Genomic DNA, 19,381 nt, shown 5'->3' with positions numbered 1-19,381 from the left:
TATATATATCAATATATATATATATATATCAATATATATATATATATCAACATATATATATATATCAACATATATATATCAACATATATATATCAACATATATATATCAACATATATATATCAACATACATATATCAACATACATATATATCAATATATATATCAATATATATATCAATATATATATATATCAACATATATATATCAATATATATTAATCAATATATATATATCAATATATATTAATCAATATATATTAATCAATATATATATATATCAACATATATTAATCAATATCTATATATATCAACATATATTAATCAATATATATATATATATATATATATATCAATATATATATCAACATATATATATATATATGAACATATATACCAATATCTATATATATCAACATATATTAATCAATATATATATATATATATATATATATATATATATATCAATATATATATCAACATATATATATATATGAACATATATACCAATATATATATATATATATATATATATATCAATATATATATCAACATATATATATATATGAACATATATACCAATATATATATATATATATATATATATATATATATATATATATATATATATATATATATATATACAGTCCTGGTCAAAATCATAAGACCACTTAAAAAAGTAAGCGTTTACGCATATTATCGAATTTTTAATCAAACAAATGGTTGAAACCATTGCCAAAAGGGAAAATATGGTGAAAAAATGAAACCTGCTTCATTCGAAAGCTTAACCCTGATCTAATAATTATTTTTTAAAAAACAAACATTTTCACCTGGTCAAAATTATAAGACCACTGATAATTTATCTAACAAAAGGCAATTACAAATTACTAAAAAGGGTCTCAGTATTTAGTATAGCCTCCCTTATTACGAATTACTTCAAAAATTCTCTTCGGCATGCTTGCGACTAAGTTTTTTTTATCAGTTGCGAATGAATTTTTCCCATGTACTGAAGACTGAATCAGAAAGTTCCTTTATCGAATCATACTGGGTTCCATCCTTGAACACTTCTTTTGCCATCCATCCCCAAAGATTTTCAATGGGATGTAAGTCCGGAGAACATGCTGGATGATCAACAATTCTATATTATTTGAAGAAAAGTATTCTTGTGCTTGTCGAGAAGTGTGTATTGCAGCGTTGTTTTGCTGGAAAATGCAATTTCTTCCACACAGACGTGGACCTTCAGTCCTGATAGAAGCATTTTCAAGCATTGAAATGTACTTCAATGATGTTTGCCGGCCTTTCACTACTTGCAACTTTAGGGTCCCAGCTGACGAGAAAGCATCCCAGATAATTAAAGACCTTCCTCCACTATGCCGAGTTGAAAAAGTCTCTTTGGGCCAAATTTTATCATGCCAATAGTGTTGAAATCCATCTGGACCATCTAGATTAAACTTTTTCTCATCGGAGAAAATTACATTTTCCCACTTCTCTTCATCCCAAGTCTGGTATTTGGCGGTATATTTAAGTTGGTTAGTTTTGTGCTGTTCAAAAAGACGTGGTTTCTGCAGTCGCTTTAAATAATTTAAACCCTTCATTTTCAGATGCCTTCTGATGGTTTTAGGACTACATTCTGCTGCTGTTTGGCTTTTCAATCGACTTGAGCTCATACTGGAGTTTTTTTTAAACTTCTCCTGATACGGCGACCCAGTGATGGGGTTATTTTTTTTGTTTTTGTCGACCTGGACTCTTTTTGTTCCCATTTTGATCTGGATTTTTAAAAAAATTTGTGATGACCGTTTTGCTACGATTCACTTCGCTTGCAATGGATCAAAGGGGGAGTCCACCCCTATTAAGCTCGAAGATCCTTCCTCTCTCAAACTCTGATAATGGTTTCCTTTTTGCCATTTATAATTTAGTAAGATGGTTTTTATCCACTAACAAGTTGCTTTTAGTAACATAGAAAGTTTTTGTATTCATGTTTTTCAAAACTAGCCGATTTTATTAAAGCATTGCTACAAATATAATTTTCCGATTTCTTTATGTCCTCTGATGAGAAAAATAACAAGAATATAATTCTTTGAAACTCTGCAGAATAAGAACTTTGTAAATTGTTTTTTTTTTTGGAGTATTCAGTCGAACAATAAATTTTGATTGTAAAGTTCAACTTACAGTTTTAATTTTTTTTCTTTCATAATAAGCTCTACTATCTATTGCGTATTGAGCTTTTTAAATTCGGTTGAGATTAAATTTTCTCTATATAAATACTGTTATTTATATTAGTTTGAAGTTTACCATTGTGTATATCAGGTAAACACTACACCCCTTTGATTTCATATATATATATATATATATATACATATATATATATATATATATATATAAAGAAAGAAAGAAATATATAAATAAATATATATAAATAAATAAATAAATATATATAAATATAAACATATATAAATATAAACATATATAAATATATATATACACACACAAATAACACAATGATTAGAATACCGAGCTAATTCCTAGTTCTGCTTGACAGCTCAAGTAATCGCACTTCCGGTTCCGTTTTTATGTTATCTTCTTTTTTAACGACATTCTTTGGTCCTATTTTACTGTTTCATACTTGTGACTGATCTGGAAAATAAATGTATATACGAAAATATAAAAAAATCAAACTCTACAAGACTCTCTTTTGTTTATCCATTTTTGTCATTTCAACACCAGGTTCCTTGCATTCTTATACTCCTCCATATTTATTTATTAGCAATACTTCAAGCAAACTTCCTTTCGATTATATATATATATATATATATATATATATATATACTGGCAAAAACCAAAAACAACAAGATGGAATAACTTCATATTTGTATTTTTCCGATATTACAATTCTTTCGACATAGATCAGAAAATTTTTAATTTTATATTGTTTAAAAATTTTTGTAGTTACATCTCATGTTTGAAAAAATGCAAAATTTGTATGTATCTTGACACATTTTCATTCCGTTAAACTACATCGGGCCGTAATTACCACCCCCTCATCCACCAATTGTGTTGAAGAAATTTATATGGGCTCTATTTTCGTATATTTGCTCTAAATTACAGCGAGAATGGTTAAATTCCGACTATTTAGAAACCAGACAAAAATTATGAATTAATGAGATTTATGGTTTCTTACTTTTAATTTATTATTTTTAGTGTTTTATTTATTAATGAATCTCAAGTGATTTAACGTTTACTCAAAATTCAAAACTCTCGCATGGAAAGTTTCGTATTTTGTGTATTACTCGGTTATTTTAATGTTAAACTAGGTAATACTGCAATGCTGTTTTTTGTACATTAAAATAAATAAAATACGACAATAAAATAAAACAAAATGAGATAAATATATAATCCTTATTGATACGATTTCATGGGGAGTAACTCTGAATGGCTAACTTAATTTATTCCAATGTAAGTCGTCGTATTAATTATTTTAAAACTATAGAATTATACTTAATGCATTAAAATTAGTCCCTAGTTAATTAATTAGCTCCAAAGTTTTTACAATTCGATTGATTTTTTAATAACTCGCCGGTGTCTACATATTAATATTTAATTATTATTCAATTACATTTACTTACGGTGTTACGTCAGTATTTATATAATAATTATAGTTTCTTGGTATTTGGTTATTACTAAAAATATATTTCGAATGGGTTATTTTGATTATGATGGGCGAAATCTCACAATATTGATTACATTATGACTTAGTAATGTTATAGTGTATCTATCGTTTTCAATTGTTTATCTATGGGACCTTAAATTGTGTAAAAACCAGTTGAGGGTATATAACTGTTGATTTAAAGTTTTTCATTTTCTTAGATTTCAAGGGTCATATGTTCTGATCAATTATTTTATTCTATTCTATTATTTATTTATTTATATTATTATTATTATTATTATTATTATTATTATTATTATTATTTTGTTCACCTACAAATGGATGATATCACATCTAATCCAGGCCCCCTATTTAATCATAACTAATTTTTATTTTTATTAATTGATTTAATTATTTATATTTTTTATTTTTTTACTTAGTCGTTGAAATTTCCAGGGTTTGAGCTAAGTTTCCAAAACCATTATTACAGTTTCAGTAATTGCTATAATGCTATACCTCCTATTCGGTTTAAACCGTTTAACTTAAATTAAGTTAAGTTTAATACCTACTCAGTTGCCCTTCGTATTTTCATATTTAGATTTGTGTGTTCCCTATACTTTACTGTCTAGTGATAATACCTATTTTAAGTTTATTTTACCCAGGTTTAAGTCGCGAGAGTAGGAATTTATTTCTGTTGAGACAACTTTGTATGGCATCCAGTATTTTGTTCAAAATTACTTCTTTAGAATGCATAGTTTGCATCTTTTGGATTTACTAGGTTGGTATCTTCTATTCTTGTCCACTATTGACCATTTTGTTTCGAATTCTTTATTATTTCTACGTAGTCATCTGAACCAGTCACCTAATGTAGTTGTGTTCTTTTTGTTTTTAATAATTATATATAAAGGCTTCCTTCGGTCTTGACAGATTCAAAAATTCTAAAAGTATCGCGAACAAAAACAAATAAATAACACACACACACACACACACATATATATATATATATTATTCTTTATGTAAATACAGTCATATCTTGCTACGATGTGCAGACCGTTTCGATCATATTTGATTTCATCAGCCAAGAAAAATTAAAATACAAAAATTAAAAAGGTTCCAGTCCTTTTCAAATTTTGAGGAGAGAAAAATTTATGATTAAAATCATTTTTCCTATCTTATTTTCTAATTAATAATAACCAATGAGCCACACTGTTTTTCCATAAACTAGATCATACCGTATTTTCCCCAATTCTTTATTGCATAACTCAAGTTGACAAAGACTTTCATTAGAATTCGGTGGTCCTTAAAAGGGCCGTTTTTGGTAGTGCTCTGGAGAATGCAACGTGTTGGGATGCCACAACCATCATCTACGGAAATCCATGTCTTCATAGTTATAGTTAATTTTCAAAAACGGGGACATTTTTTTTTTTTTTGTAAACCGTAACGGTTTACCGTATCTTGAAAAAAATCTCATGTAAAATGACACTTGCAAATATAATTAATACTTATAATTTTCATATGCTGTTTTTTGTTGTTGTTGTTTTTTTGGTATCGATTCTTTAAAGCATTCTTTATGTACTGGTACATGGAAATGTTATACATTCTAAAATTAAATGCTTAATTTATTTTTAAAGATTTAAAAGTATGCATATTTTAGTGTTTTCGTAAAAAATATTTTTTTTTATCCTCATCTGAAAGATAATGATTATTGATAAGATATTCAATGAATTTCACACTTCAAAACGCAAAAGATAAAAAAATTTAAACACATTCAAATTTCTAATTTCAATCTTCGATATCGAAGGCACCCTGAGAAATCTTTTTCTACACTCATTGACTCTCCTACCACAAAATGAGTGTCTGCTTAATGGGTCGCTTGGACTTTAAGAGGTCGAACAAGGGAGAAATGTGGAAGGGGGTATGAAGTCCCCCAAAATATATTTATACAACAAATACGAAATATGAAAAAATTACACGCATATAAAGTGCATTCTTTACTTATTAATCGGTAAAAAATTTATTTTGATTAGATAATTTATCTGATTTTTGGTAGATATTTAAAAACAGAATCTATTACGAAAATAATAAAAAAAACACTCCATAAATTTGGTTATATATATATATATATGTGTGTGTGTGTGTGTGTGTGTGTGTGCGGAAAGAGATTGTGATTATTAGAACGAAATTATGTAGAAAGATTACTTGAAAGAGAAAGGAGGGATTACAAACCATAAATGAAAAATGAAGGATATTTGATAAATATGGAGAGAGAGAGAGAGAGAGAGAAGGAGGGGGGAGGGGGCGAAAATAAACAAAAATGAAAGAATGTCCTATTTAAAGTATATCAATTTGCTGTGTGAAGGTCAAATATATTATTAACAAACCAGTGTCGTTATTTATTTATTTTTGTTTTTTGAAAAGTGATTAGTTTTTTTTTTTTTTTAAGTTTTTGGAAGAAATGACAACAAATAAAAAGCAAAACTGCAAAGAAAACTTGTATCGCTTCGTTAATGCATCGTTGTATTATATTTTCCACTTAGTATTTCTTTCATTTGTTGTTTTCGTGAACCAATTGACTTTCAAGCAACTCTCCAGTGTCGCTGTTGCCCACTTTTGCCGTCATGAATAAATTCAATTCTCTAAGATTTGATGGATAGTCTTGGAGTGTTTACTATTCCTTGCATTTTCTATTTAAGCAGTTCACAATCACGTCGTTTCTTGTGAAAATTTCTACTCGCATCGACAGACTTGTGACAGACGCATTCTTGAGAAAACACTTACCTTCATTCGTACTACGTCCTCGTAAAACGACACGTCTTGCATAGCCAAGCCGTAAGTGGCTATCTAGTAGTCCATGTTTTATAACGAAAACAGTTTATAAAGGTACAGTAAAAAAAAAAAAAAATTACCAAGCTGATTCATGCAGGATTAATACATTCCTCGCTAAAAGTAGGCTTTAGGCCAGTCCATTTTTCATGAAGACAGTTAATAATAAAAATTACCAAACTGGTTTATGTGAGATCAATACGTTGCTCATTAAATGGAGACTTCCGAATAGTCCATTTTTCATAATGAAGACAGTTCATAAAGGTACGGTAAAAATTACCGAACAGGTTTAAAAGAGGTTAATGCATTGCTCACTAAGGTAGCTAATCAATCATTTTTATATATATTTGTGTACTCTGTGATCCGGAAAGGCATCAAAATTGTCCCAAAGGTCACTTCCTCCTTTATACATAAATCCCGAAGTGGGAGGAGGAATTACCTTATGTAAACCCAAGAGTACAATTTCTAACATTTTTGAATATCGAATATGTTGAATATTCATTTAAATACAGATCTGATTATATAACATAACAATTAGACCCGAATGCCGGTTTCTTTTTTACACATTGTACATTTATATCGATCGATGCTTCCGTTCAATTTTGAAAGACAAAGAATACACCCAGTAGGGACAGCTGCGCGTGTAATTGTAAGGCAATGGTTGCGCAATCTCCAACCACACATCTCCTGAATCGGCACTGTATGTTTGTATGTTTGAGTCGAGTGGCAAGGAGACGTCCAAGACAACTAATGCCGAGATAAGCAACACGTGGAAAACCCAAATGGTCACCCATTTAGTACTGACTAGGTTCAACGTTGCGTAACTTCGGTGATCCAGCGGTTACCGGTGTGTCAACGTGACTACATGGTACAGTTTGTACATTTAACATGTTGCAAAAATAATTAATGACGTCACGTTGCATAGGGGTACATATTAACGGGGGCATATAATACGGAAACTCAGAACAGATGACAATAATGAGGGAGACATTTATATATATTACCTCACGACGACCACTATGACAATTCTTGGAGGTTTCATATTAAATACAGACTGGGTGATATATGATGCAACAGTTCTTAACACATATAGAGAGGAGGAGGAGGAGATGCTTCACTTATGATGATGGTGGGGAAATACATAATCTTCGAAGGGTTACACAATGTTCATTATAAGATGATAAACACAATTACCTTTCGTTCGTGATGAAGGATGACACAAGACAACAGTTACAACATAATGATGACTTCTTTATTCATCTGATCGGCCGGTCGATGACGTCAGGAATTCAGCTTGTATCTACATGGTCTCAATCTTCTACCCTTCGCCTCTAAGGGACTCTTCTCTCTAACTGACTGTCAACTCTTGGCTGATCAATTGACTCTTACTGACTGACTGACTCCGAACCTATAGAATCCTATATTGAGAAATGTCCTTTATTTATGACGTCAGAAGTGTGTTTTCAAACGTGACTAATTTTCCCGTGGCTTTACATATATTTGTCTAAACACACTTTTGGCAAACAAAAGAATCCTCAATTCTAATCTAACCTATTTTGAAACAATATAATTTAAATTTGCATTGTCCATTCTTTTAACTGACATTATTTAATATCTAGATTTCCAAAGAATGGACAATTGATACTTTTTCTGATATAAACAATATTCAAGTATTTCTAATAGAATTTACAATAGACTTAATTTTTAACATTCCATTCTCTATTATTTTTAGCACTTGCCTACTGGGTTCGATTCTAGGCTTATCCTAATCTCTTTTTCACTTATCTAGTATTCTTCTTATTTACATGGGAAGGGGACAGCCCTTTCCATGTAACAGTCAATAACAAACAAAAAAAAGCAACAAAAAACAAAACAATAAAGCTATGGTGTTTGAATCGCGAAATTAGTCCGACGGTGCTAAAATGCAAATGTCTATGATTGCTTACAGGCTTTCGTTCTGCGGTTTGTTGGAATTCGCTTTCTTTCTCCATTCTAAAGCTAATAATTTTCAACACAAAAGTGTTAAATCAAATAATTTTAACCCGATGGAAATCCCCCATCCAAAAAAAAAAAAAAAAAAAAAAAACTGAATGAATAAAAAATAACACATACATGCAAAAGTAATAAGCCAGCGCGATGGTGAGAACTCCTATAAAGCGAGGAGATATGCAGCCCAAACTATTCAGACTTCAACAGTTGCACATAAACAAAAGGGCCCTTGAAAGTTTACTCAATATCCCCACCCAGTCTTTGTCCCCAACCACGCGATGGCAAGGCGAAAGGGCCCAGTGATACGCATTACAAGAACAAATGTAACGCACACACATATACAATGTCAAATACCCAAATACGCATATATTCACACAATGAACATATTGTCATGTAACTATTCAACTTTTTTGTATAGATGACTGAAAAATAACTTATGTATAAGAAGTATGGCATGGTTTGTTTGAAGCATTGTTAAAGAATAAAAGGTATTTTTGAAGACGTGCAATGCAGGAATATACAATCGTTATGAGCAGATAAATAAATAAATAAATGAATGAATAATAAATAATTAAATAATTTGTATATATATATATATATATATATATATATATATATTATTTTTTATTTATATTTATTTATTTATCTATCTGCATTTTGTTTCAACTGTGGATGGTACTTATTCCAAAGGTCCTTTCGGGTAATAACCCATCATCAGTGGAGAAATAAATCCTCTCTCTCTCGACTGAAAATTGTAAACTTTACAGCCCAGAATAAGTTGAAAAAAAATTTCAGGTAGATAAGTAAATAAATATAAATAAAAATAATATATATATAAAATTATTTATCTTTTATTTATTTATTTATCTGTTCATAACGACTGTATATTCATGCATTGAAAGCCTTCAAAAATACCTTTTAACTTATATATACTTTTTCTTGTATGAATTGTTTTGTTATAAACTTTCGTATTTCTCTCTTTTTTTTTCATACATAATAATTTGTTTATGTTTTAGGGAGCACTTGTTACATGTTAACTTTTCATTATTATTTCAATATTTCATTTTATTATCATTTCTGTTTATTTACGTATCCGTTTATTTTCTTCCTTTACTAAAACATAACTTTTAGTCCAATTCATATTAAATCCCAAAGATACTAGAATCGTTCAAGATGGCCTCTACTAAAGTCGGGAACCACGCCACAATACCAATAATATACTTAATTTTAAAGGACTTTTTAAAATCGAGTTTTGTTTTTCTTTCTTTTTTTAGTGGTGTCAACTTTCTTGACTTGATGTTACGCCAAGGGGTAACTGACAACCCACCAAAGACTCCAGTGATCATGGGTTACGAGTGTGCAGGAACCATTGAAGCTATCGGAGAAAAAACTGAAGGATTCAGCGTAAGTATGAGTTTGTTTTTACCCTAACAAAAATAGCCCGATTCATCAAGCCAAGTAAAAGAAATATTAGAGACCTTGTTGACAGAATTATAAATAACTAGGAACAATATATATATATATATATATATATATATATATATATATATATATATATATATATATATATATATATATATATATATATATAAGGTTCATTCCATAAAAGTATTTGTAATGCTGCGTCTATCTACCTGGTCACAACAAATGGCCTAAAATGTTTTATTGCATCTAATATATAAAAGGCAAAATGTGTACGCGCGCGCGTGCGTGTGTGTGTGTGTGTGTGTGTGTGTGTGTGTGTATCTTGCAAAAACTTTTGATAGACGCGTTGGACTGTGACAAAATTAGTATTGTAAGAAAGATCGATCTCTCAGACGACAAATATCGAAAAATTGGGCAAAAAAATTGATTCTTTGACCGTCAACTGGGCCGTTATTTTTTGCAAGGAGGGATCAGTTTTTAGCGTCAACATTTTTGCAAAGTCATGCGCCTACCCCTCGACGTATCTATAAAAGACATTATTTTGAAGACTGTGACGTCACAAGTGCGTCGTGGGGCCAGACGATTAACGTGTTTGCTTTTTTCACCCCCTTTTCCTCTTTCGCATTACAGGTTCGAGCCTGACTACTACAGCTAATTTTTTTAATTTTTTTTTGCACGAGTTCTTGCTGCTGTTTGATTTTTTAGGGAATTGGTTGTCCAATAGCCTTACTATACCACCTCTCCACACCCGTCAACGTCGGATACCCATGTTAGTTCGATAATAAAGGAAAATTGAAGAGAAGTTCTAATAGCTGTCACCTGTCCTCTCACCATAATCATAAATAGATACTTGGATCTGTCTCTGAGTTCTTGGGAATTTAAAACAGTGTCTGGTGGCAAAAAGATGTATTGGATCATTAAAAAAAAAAAAAACACATGTGGTGCTCATTATCAAGTTTTTATCTGTTTGCCACGATAGACATGGTAAAAAAAGAGGAAGAAAACTCTTTCTTATTTTCTGCATGATGTTACTGAAGAGTTCTATCATGAAAATGGAAAACATTTATAACTGAGATAATTGATACAAGGGAGAGAACTTATGATTGACTCGTATAATTTGGAATCTGCGATCGCTCTGCTTTGCGTAGCCTTTACAGTAACTTTACAATATTTCTTTTTTCTCATTCCTCTTTTTGCGTCTGCTCATAACTGTCAATAATGGATGAGAGCTTCTTTTTTTTTTTTTTAGAAAAGTATTAGAAAACTGTTAAGAAACGCCTCGAAAAAGAGAAAAATAAGGAACACGATTTATACTGAAATTAAACAAAAGAAAAAGAAAAACAAGAATTTATTCAAAAAGGAGAAGTTGTTTTTTTTTTTTTGCGAAACAGCGTTCTGTAAATAAACATTTCGTTAATTAAGATCGAAGGAAAGGATAAGTAATTAAAAAAAACAAAACAACGAAAACCAACGATAAAATAATTTGTTAACGAAAACGAACGATAAAATAATTTTTAAATGGAAACAATTTAAATTCAGACATCGCTCACAGAATGTGAGAACTAAAGGACAAAATAAAGGAAACGAGAGTCACGAAACTGCAGAATGTAACCCCAATATTCACTTTCTGCTCTCCTAAGACATAAGCTTTAGTATCATAATATCGTGAGTTTAATCTTCAAAAAAAAAAAAAAAAAAAAAAACTAAAAGTGGCACAAACCTGTTCTATTTGCAGAATTAATTTTACCCATCCTGGGACGGGTATTCTTCTAGTATTATAAAATATCATATAAAAGTTACAATTCTATGTCGTTTGGTCAAAGCGCAAATAACGATTTCACGAGACGAAATAGATCCTTGGAAGGCGTTGCCTGGTGAAACCCAAAGATCTTTTATTAGGCACATACTGGAATTCCATCCTTAGTAATTGGTTGTCTGGTGAAACCTGGTGACCTGTAGAGGTCATCACTGGCTGAAATTAAGTTCAGTCTGCACGACGCTTTTAATTCTTTACTTCCATATTCAGATATTTTGTTAAACCCTGATCGTGATTTCTTTGATATTTTATTTTTTTTAGTATTAGAAAATGTTCTATGCTAAAGGATTCCTGCGAGTTACAAGAGAATATGTCTACTAACGCCATACCCTTTAACTCTTGTGAAATATCTGCCTTTTCTGCTGATGTTTATCTGTGCCTAAATCAAGACGTAGATTCCATGAACAAAGCTTCTTTCTTAGAACTGCACGCCCGTGGAAGTCTGTTCCGTCTGCCTGCTTCCCACCTGACTACAACTTGGATGTCTTCAAGTCCAACGTAAACAAATTCCTAATGAACCGCGCTCTTAAGTAAACACTTCATTAAATCTCCACACTAACGTACTGTACTTGCAATAACCCTTATCCCTTAGTGGCTTTCGGGCCTTGATAAGTGGTGACCACCGTGTAAAAAAAAAATGTTAAATACGGCATCACGTTTTTGTATTAACGTTTTAATTAACCAACAGTTAGATGTTACGTCATGCTATTGCGGCTTCCTTCAGTCTTGACAGGCTATGGATACCCATTGTAAGGGTGCCTATGCGTGAAATTTGTGTGGCAAGAGTTGCGCAGTCATCAACCACGCCTCTCCTAAATCAATATTGTTGCATACCAGTGGCAAGTTGAGGTACAGGACGACTGGAAACAATACCGAGATGAGCGGAGAGCACATACAGCGCCTAGAATTCTCAAATGGTCACCCATCTGGTACTAGCCAGACCCAATGTTGCTTAGCTTCGGTGATCTGGCGAAAACCGGTGTGTCAACGTGATTATGCCGTATATGCCGTCATGCTATTAGTGCTAAATTAATCATTCATTAAAAATGATCTGAAAAAAAATAAGAATAAAAATTGAGTACAATAGAACAAACAGTAATGGGAGTAATTGGATCTTTTTGTATAAATTCTCTTTATAGAAACTATTTCATTATTTTAGAAGTATTGCAAGTGCGCGAAGGATATAACTATGTATTTTTATCAACATGCGATTAGTTCTGTTAGATTAAATAAAATATGACCTTTCTAGTCAATGGAAGAAATAAATGTCCCAATTACTTTTGATCAATGTCTGACACGAGATAATTTGCGATTTCAATATTCATAGACTAAAAGTTAAAACTAGAAACTAAAAAGAATTGATTAATATATCGGTGTTTCTCATTGTCTATGGACATCTCGAATTAGCGAGAACAATAAGTTACGTTTATCTCCTTCCCATGGCAGAAAGATGTGACACAAAGGATCTATGTATGTATGTGTGTAGGATCTATTAAGTTAGAGACTCTTCATTTGCATATTGGCCAACAGAGGGGGCTAGTGATTGCTGTACTAGTCAAGATGTAGCAATATTACTCGATGTGTGGATGAATGATGGCTTTATAAAGATATAGGATACTGGTTGCATCGTCTGCATAAATGTCAACGAATGATCTCAGAATGTGATTTGGAAGATCATTGATGGACATCCAAGAGAATGTTGGTTCTAGAATCGATTCTTGAGGCACGCTAGCATTCATACTGACTTAAGTATTGGTTGTACGACTAATCTACCTGTAAGAGAATTGATTTGACTGAAGATGGAGTGCTGCTGCCAAATTTGAGGAGGTGCCGTTCGTAGCAGTCTTTCTTACCTTGACAAAGTACAAAATCAATTTTGTAATCTAGTGCTGGATGTCCTCTTCTCTTCCCTGCAGACTCTTTCTCGTTATTAGTCTTTCTCTGCTCTATCGGTATTTCCATGGTAGGTGCTCGACTGAGCTTCAAGCTCTAATCCCCCCTCCAAAAAAAGAAAACCTCAGCAAGAACTCGTCTATTCGCCACCACTTCAAAGAACTCTCTTTTCTTCCTCTTTGTATCTGAAGTGTAACAAAAGTTCTATGAATAGAGTTTGTTTTGTTTCCCAAAAACTTTACATGTTTGAATCACATTACCATGGGAATGTTTCACTGCAGACTACAATATGGTCGTCCAATGCGAACAAATATCAGCTGAGTCATTTTTTGAATTGATAATAGTTCTCAAGTGCTATTAGATCAGACTGTCTGAAGATAACGGTTTTCTGACCCCAAATGCACCAAACATTGATTTTATTGTTTTTATTCTTTCATTTTGCAAAACTCAATCATGTTCTGCAAAGTCAAGAATAAAACAAAAATTTCCCCGTATTAAACAATCAAACCAGGCAGTATGAATAAATATATGAAGATATAAAGAACTTGAAGCAAAAACCTTTTACCAAAATGACAATATTTAGATTAAAATAAACCGAAACAAGTTGATATGCTGTAAAACAAAACAACCAAACTAAACACCGTGAATAAATATTTTCAGATATAAAAGACTTGAAACATAAAACTTTTACCAACGACGATATAGCTGTCTGCTATTGTTTCTTCTGAGAGGTTCTTCAGCCATTCTTGGGGAACTGGAATCTGTTTAAACAAAGACGCTTCAAGACAGACCAAGACACTGTATATTTATATATATATATATATATATATATATATATATATATATATATATATATATATATATATATATATATATATATATTATTTCTCCCGGGTAGTCGTCATAGCAGAGGAGTGATCGAAGATCTTGGATTCGGGTTAGTGGTTCTATGTCTCACGTTTGAAATCTTTTCCCCTCCCCTCGTAAGGAGACTCTTTTCAGATCATCTTCTTCTTTCAACGTCTTCAATGCAGCAACATTTTGCTGCAGCAAACTGGAACACGTGACAGACGAAACGTCCTACCAGTCAGCTGTTCAGACACATTCAGGTGCAAACTTGACCAGTTCACAGTTTGACATGTTTTGATAACCTTATGAAAGCATAGCTTCACATCTCTTGTTTACTTTGCCAGTTATATATATATATATATATATATATATATATATATATAGATCGATAGATAAATACTAAGATATATATATATATATATATATATATATATATATATATATATATATAGATAGATAGATAGATAGATAGATAGATAGATGGATAGATAATTTACTCTTCTGATCGGCCAACTATATAACACCTACTCCACACAATGACTCCGAAATCCATCATTCTCAGCTTTTGCTAGTTTTTTTTTCTTCCTACCTTACTTCCAAACCTTTCAATTGTGCATGCGTTCTTTCTCTGCACTAAACATTTTTGGGTATGACAGAAAACTGTATCAGGTGGCGAGGCCTCTATTTGGGAGCTGTTGGGAGTATGGAGTCACCCCTTAGTTACGACTTGCATGACTGCGTTGTTGCGGACCATAAAAAAGAAAATAGAAGAGGTTAAAAAGTGTGCATATCATCGTTATATCAAAACTTCTATCTGCCTATCTCTCAATCCGTCTCTCTATCTTTCTCTCTTTCCGTCTTCCTTGATTTTTCCACACCCCACTCCCTCAGCCCTCTTTTAACTCCTTCCAACCCATTTCTCTCTCTTGTTTCGATGCATTGAAAATAAAAATAACAATAATGTAAGTCATCCACTACTTTTTCATATAACAGATAACATTGAAAATGTTGAAAACTCACTCCCCTCCCCCTCCCGGATAAACCTCAAAGAATGAATATGGTTTTTTGTTTTTTTTTTTTAATTTTAGATATGATTAATCCTGGGCAACGCTGATCAAGAATATATAAACTTTGTGGGTGCTTGCTATGTAATTTTTGACTTTTAGTTGCATATACATGCATACATACACACAGACAACTTCCTTCTGTATAATAGATTACACCCAGGTCAATGCTAACCATCAGTGGTAGTACCTGTCAGAAACCAAATATGAATATGACACGAAGAAGTGTCAATATTTATGACCTACTTCACTCTTAACACTGCACTGATTTGAACTGTGATGACCCTTTTCCAGTTCAAGAATAGTTTGTTTATTGCTTTGATCGGCATTATATTATGATAGTTTGATGTAAAAGAGCCTGCCTGTTTGTGGAAGGAGCATTTTAAACGATTGTAATTTCTTTTATGCATATAGTTATTACTTAAACATATCACTATGATTAATTTATAACTTTTTCATTCATATTTCTCTACGCTATTCTGTTGACCTGAAAACAGAAAGGGAGTCATCTTCCATCATGGTAATGCTCATCATCACATAGCACTACGGGCTAAAGATTTCTTACAATAATTTGGCTGTGAAATTTTTCTCCATCCTGCATATTCTTCTGACCTTGCTCCCTCAGACTATCATTAATTTCGAGGATTACAAAAAAACATTTCGATAGCCTTAGGTTAACATCGTGAGAGGAGACTAAACATGAGTTAGACTCATATTTCACATCAAAACTTAAATAATTTTACAAGCGAGGTCACTTCTTTGCCATGTAGTGGTAACGAGACATGTAATCATGTCTGTTTAATTTTCCTTTATGCATGTATTTACTACCTGGCTGGCCGACATTGCCCAGTCGTAAAATATGTTTAAATATGATCTTTTAATTTATGCAGATTTTGTGTTTATTATCATAGAGCCATTTCTCTATTGATTATTATATTGTAATCGATATATAGCAATGATTTCAAAAGTACAAAAAATATGACTTAGGTGCGCTCAGCTAGGATTGAAACTAAAACACTTAGCGCTCCAATCTTAGTCATTATTGTTTGAGATATCATCAACTGGATAAGAAATAGTGTAAAATTAATCGACTTTTACATTTAAATGTATATTTGCGCATGCGTAGAAGAGTCCTTGGAGTTGACTTACACCTGCCAAGTTCAAATTATTTTCAATTTTGACCTCTTAGCAGCAAATCTTATCATCTAAAGACCAAATCGAATTTGGTTCAAATCCCCTGTATATCAAGTTTCAAGTCTGTTAACCAATAATAGAAAGAGGAGTGTTTTCAGACAGACAGACACCATTATAAGAGGAAATTAAGGGAAATAACTCTTAAAGAAAAATGTCCCCCTTTTGACCAACAAAACAGAACAAAGCAAGTTGGTGGACGCGCATTAGAAAACAATAATCGTTCTTGTAAAGTTATCATTTTTTTCTATCGTTAATAAATAGCTTTATGCTCATAATAAATGTTCTTGCAAATTCTTATAACTAGCAACAAATGACATTATTCTCACGAACTCAACAGCATATATGTGTACATGTGTATATATGTTTGTATATATGTGTACATATGTATCTATATGTATGTATATGTATGTATATATACGCGCATATATATATATATATATATATATATATATATATATATATATATATATATCAGGTCATGTCATATGCTACTGGTACCATGTAACCCAGTACTACCTGCCTCATGGTCGGATCACCGGCGGATAAACTGATTCCCCCACCAGACTTGCTTGGTGAGAAGGGTGCCTAGTCGCCCTGAAGGATTAAAAACAAGACCTTTCAAAGGGCGAAAGAACCTTTTTTAGCACTGTGTGTTTGTGTGTATGTATGTGTGTGCTGGGGTAGAGAGGGCTCTGTAAGCCGTGGTGAAGGCAACCTTTCTAGGAGAAGCAAATCTCTGATTTAAAAAAAACATAAAGCAGTAGACCAGTACCCGCATTAAGCTGGTCTGCAGTTTAACTTGTTGCTGGCTATCTTGCTCTTGCTTGTTGCTGGATCTCAACATTTTGAACCGAGAGAGAGATTTAGCTGTTGTACAAAGCTAAGACTCTGTAACATCATCTGTGTATAGATACTGCCTCAGACATTTGTCTATAAAAATGGTCCTGTGGCAATGGAAGTCATTTTTGGGCTCATGGACTTTAAGTGTCTGAGGGAGTGGCACTCGTCTAACAAGACGTTGCAATCATTATCTCATATATATATATATATATATATATATATATATATATATATATATATATGGATACGCACACACACACACACACACATATATATTTATATATGTATACTAATATATGTATGTTTATTTATATACATATATATTATAATATACACATATATGCATATCAGAATTTAGCTTCGACAACGTTATGTACAGTCAGATTGACGGGGTTTAGATGGGAAGTCCCCTTGGTCCTGCACTAGCTTACATTTTCCCGCCTATATATGAACTAGCGTTCATTTGTGCCTACTTCAAGAAAAATTGGAATTATTCAGACGAATTTGTTCTGGTAAATTGGAACGTAAATTGAAGACCGTCAAAGACATTTTCATTCACAACGGTTATCCGGAGAATTTAATTGATTATATTATTGAAAATAAAGTTAAAAAATATAATTCTCCTGCGTTCTTTGGTCCCTCCAGGTGTCCTGATTACTTAAAGGTCCTTTGAATTTGGGGAGACCGGTAAGTGTTTGGGTAGACGAATCATTAAATTTGTTTCAAATTGCTTCCCGTCCGTTGCTCTACATTTGGCATTTGGTGTAAAGTCTGCATTTCCCCTAGTTGTTAAGGATGGTTTACCTTACATCACAAAAAGTAATGTAGTTTATGAATTTAATTGTCAGTTCACTGCTGACTATGTAGGTCGAACCTCATTAAATTTGCAGACTCGAATTAACCAATATGTTCCAGTAAAAATAAGAGTGGGCAAGCCTTGTCACTCTTACCCCCTTTTCTTCCACCTTGGAATCTGCCATTGGTCAACACCTCCATGAAAATCCAGCATGTGCCAATGTGTATAAAATGGAGTGTTTTAGGATTTTGCATCGGACTGACTCTCAAAATCATTTGCGGATTTTGTAGTCAGTCTCTATTCTCCTACGCAGACCGTCTCTCTGTCGACAGAAGGAGTTTGTTCGATCATTAAACTTATTTGGGGATATATTTTAACTCTTCCCTTGCCCCGACTTGTACATATATTTTATATTATTGTATATATTTTATTCATATTATTTTATATTATTGTATATATTTTATTCGTATTCCCACCCATTTTCCCCCACCTCACTCTCGGTAAAATTTACACGTATAAGTCTGTTCTTACGAGTTATTTTATTTATTTGCTTATTTTATGATCAACGATTAACTCCTGATGAGTTTGTTGATGAAAGGGGTACCGCGAGTTTGGCCGGCTATTTTGTTTAAAGCAATATATACATATATATTTTCAAGGGTAAAAACTTAAAATGTTCACTGAGCATTTTAAGTTTTTACTTTAAGTTTGTACTAAACTGGCGAAACGTCGGCGAATCTTTTAGGTCTTTCCACTTCCATTTTTATCATGCATATGTATGTATATACATATATAAATACGGCACAATCAAGTTGACACCAGCTCTCACCAGGTCACCAAAGTTAAGCAATAATGAACTTGGTTAGTACTAGATGGGTAATTATTTGAGTATGCTAGACGCTGTATTAATCGTGCTGAGACACAGAAATTTCCAGGTTGGTATCTGGTGGCACGTTTAATACACCCTTCGTTAGGATATGCATTTAGGAGAAGGATAAATCTGATTTAAAATCTGAAGTCGACTGTTCTGTCCTGTGACAGCCATCGCACCCA

General features: G+C 32.2%; 1 protein-coding gene across 50 annotated transcripts in view; it reads left to right on the top strand.

Moving 5' to 3' along the window:
* Positions 1–19,381, top strand: part of LOC145293800 (putative NADPH-dependent quinone oxidoreductase VAT1L) — a 324,545-nt gene that overhangs the window by 137,893 nt on the left and 167,271 nt on the right. For all 50 annotated transcript variants that reach the window (XM_080140590.1, XM_080140822.1, XM_080140814.1 and 47 more), the window contains exon 2: positions 9,726–9,855. In XM_080140590.1, the coding sequence (XP_079996716.1) occupies positions 9,726–9,855 (130 nt within the window). The remainder of the gene's footprint in view (positions 1–9,725; positions 9,856–19,381) is intronic.

Source organism: Euprymna scolopes, chromosome 2 (genome assembly GCF_053919585.1).
Source record: "Euprymna scolopes isolate OS-2025 chromosome 2, ASM5391958v1, whole genome shotgun sequence".
In the NCBI taxonomy this organism is placed as follows: domain Eukaryota; kingdom Metazoa; phylum Mollusca; class Cephalopoda; order Sepiida; family Sepiolidae; genus Euprymna; species Euprymna scolopes.
This window is presented reverse-complemented; position numbering and strand designations above follow the sequence as displayed.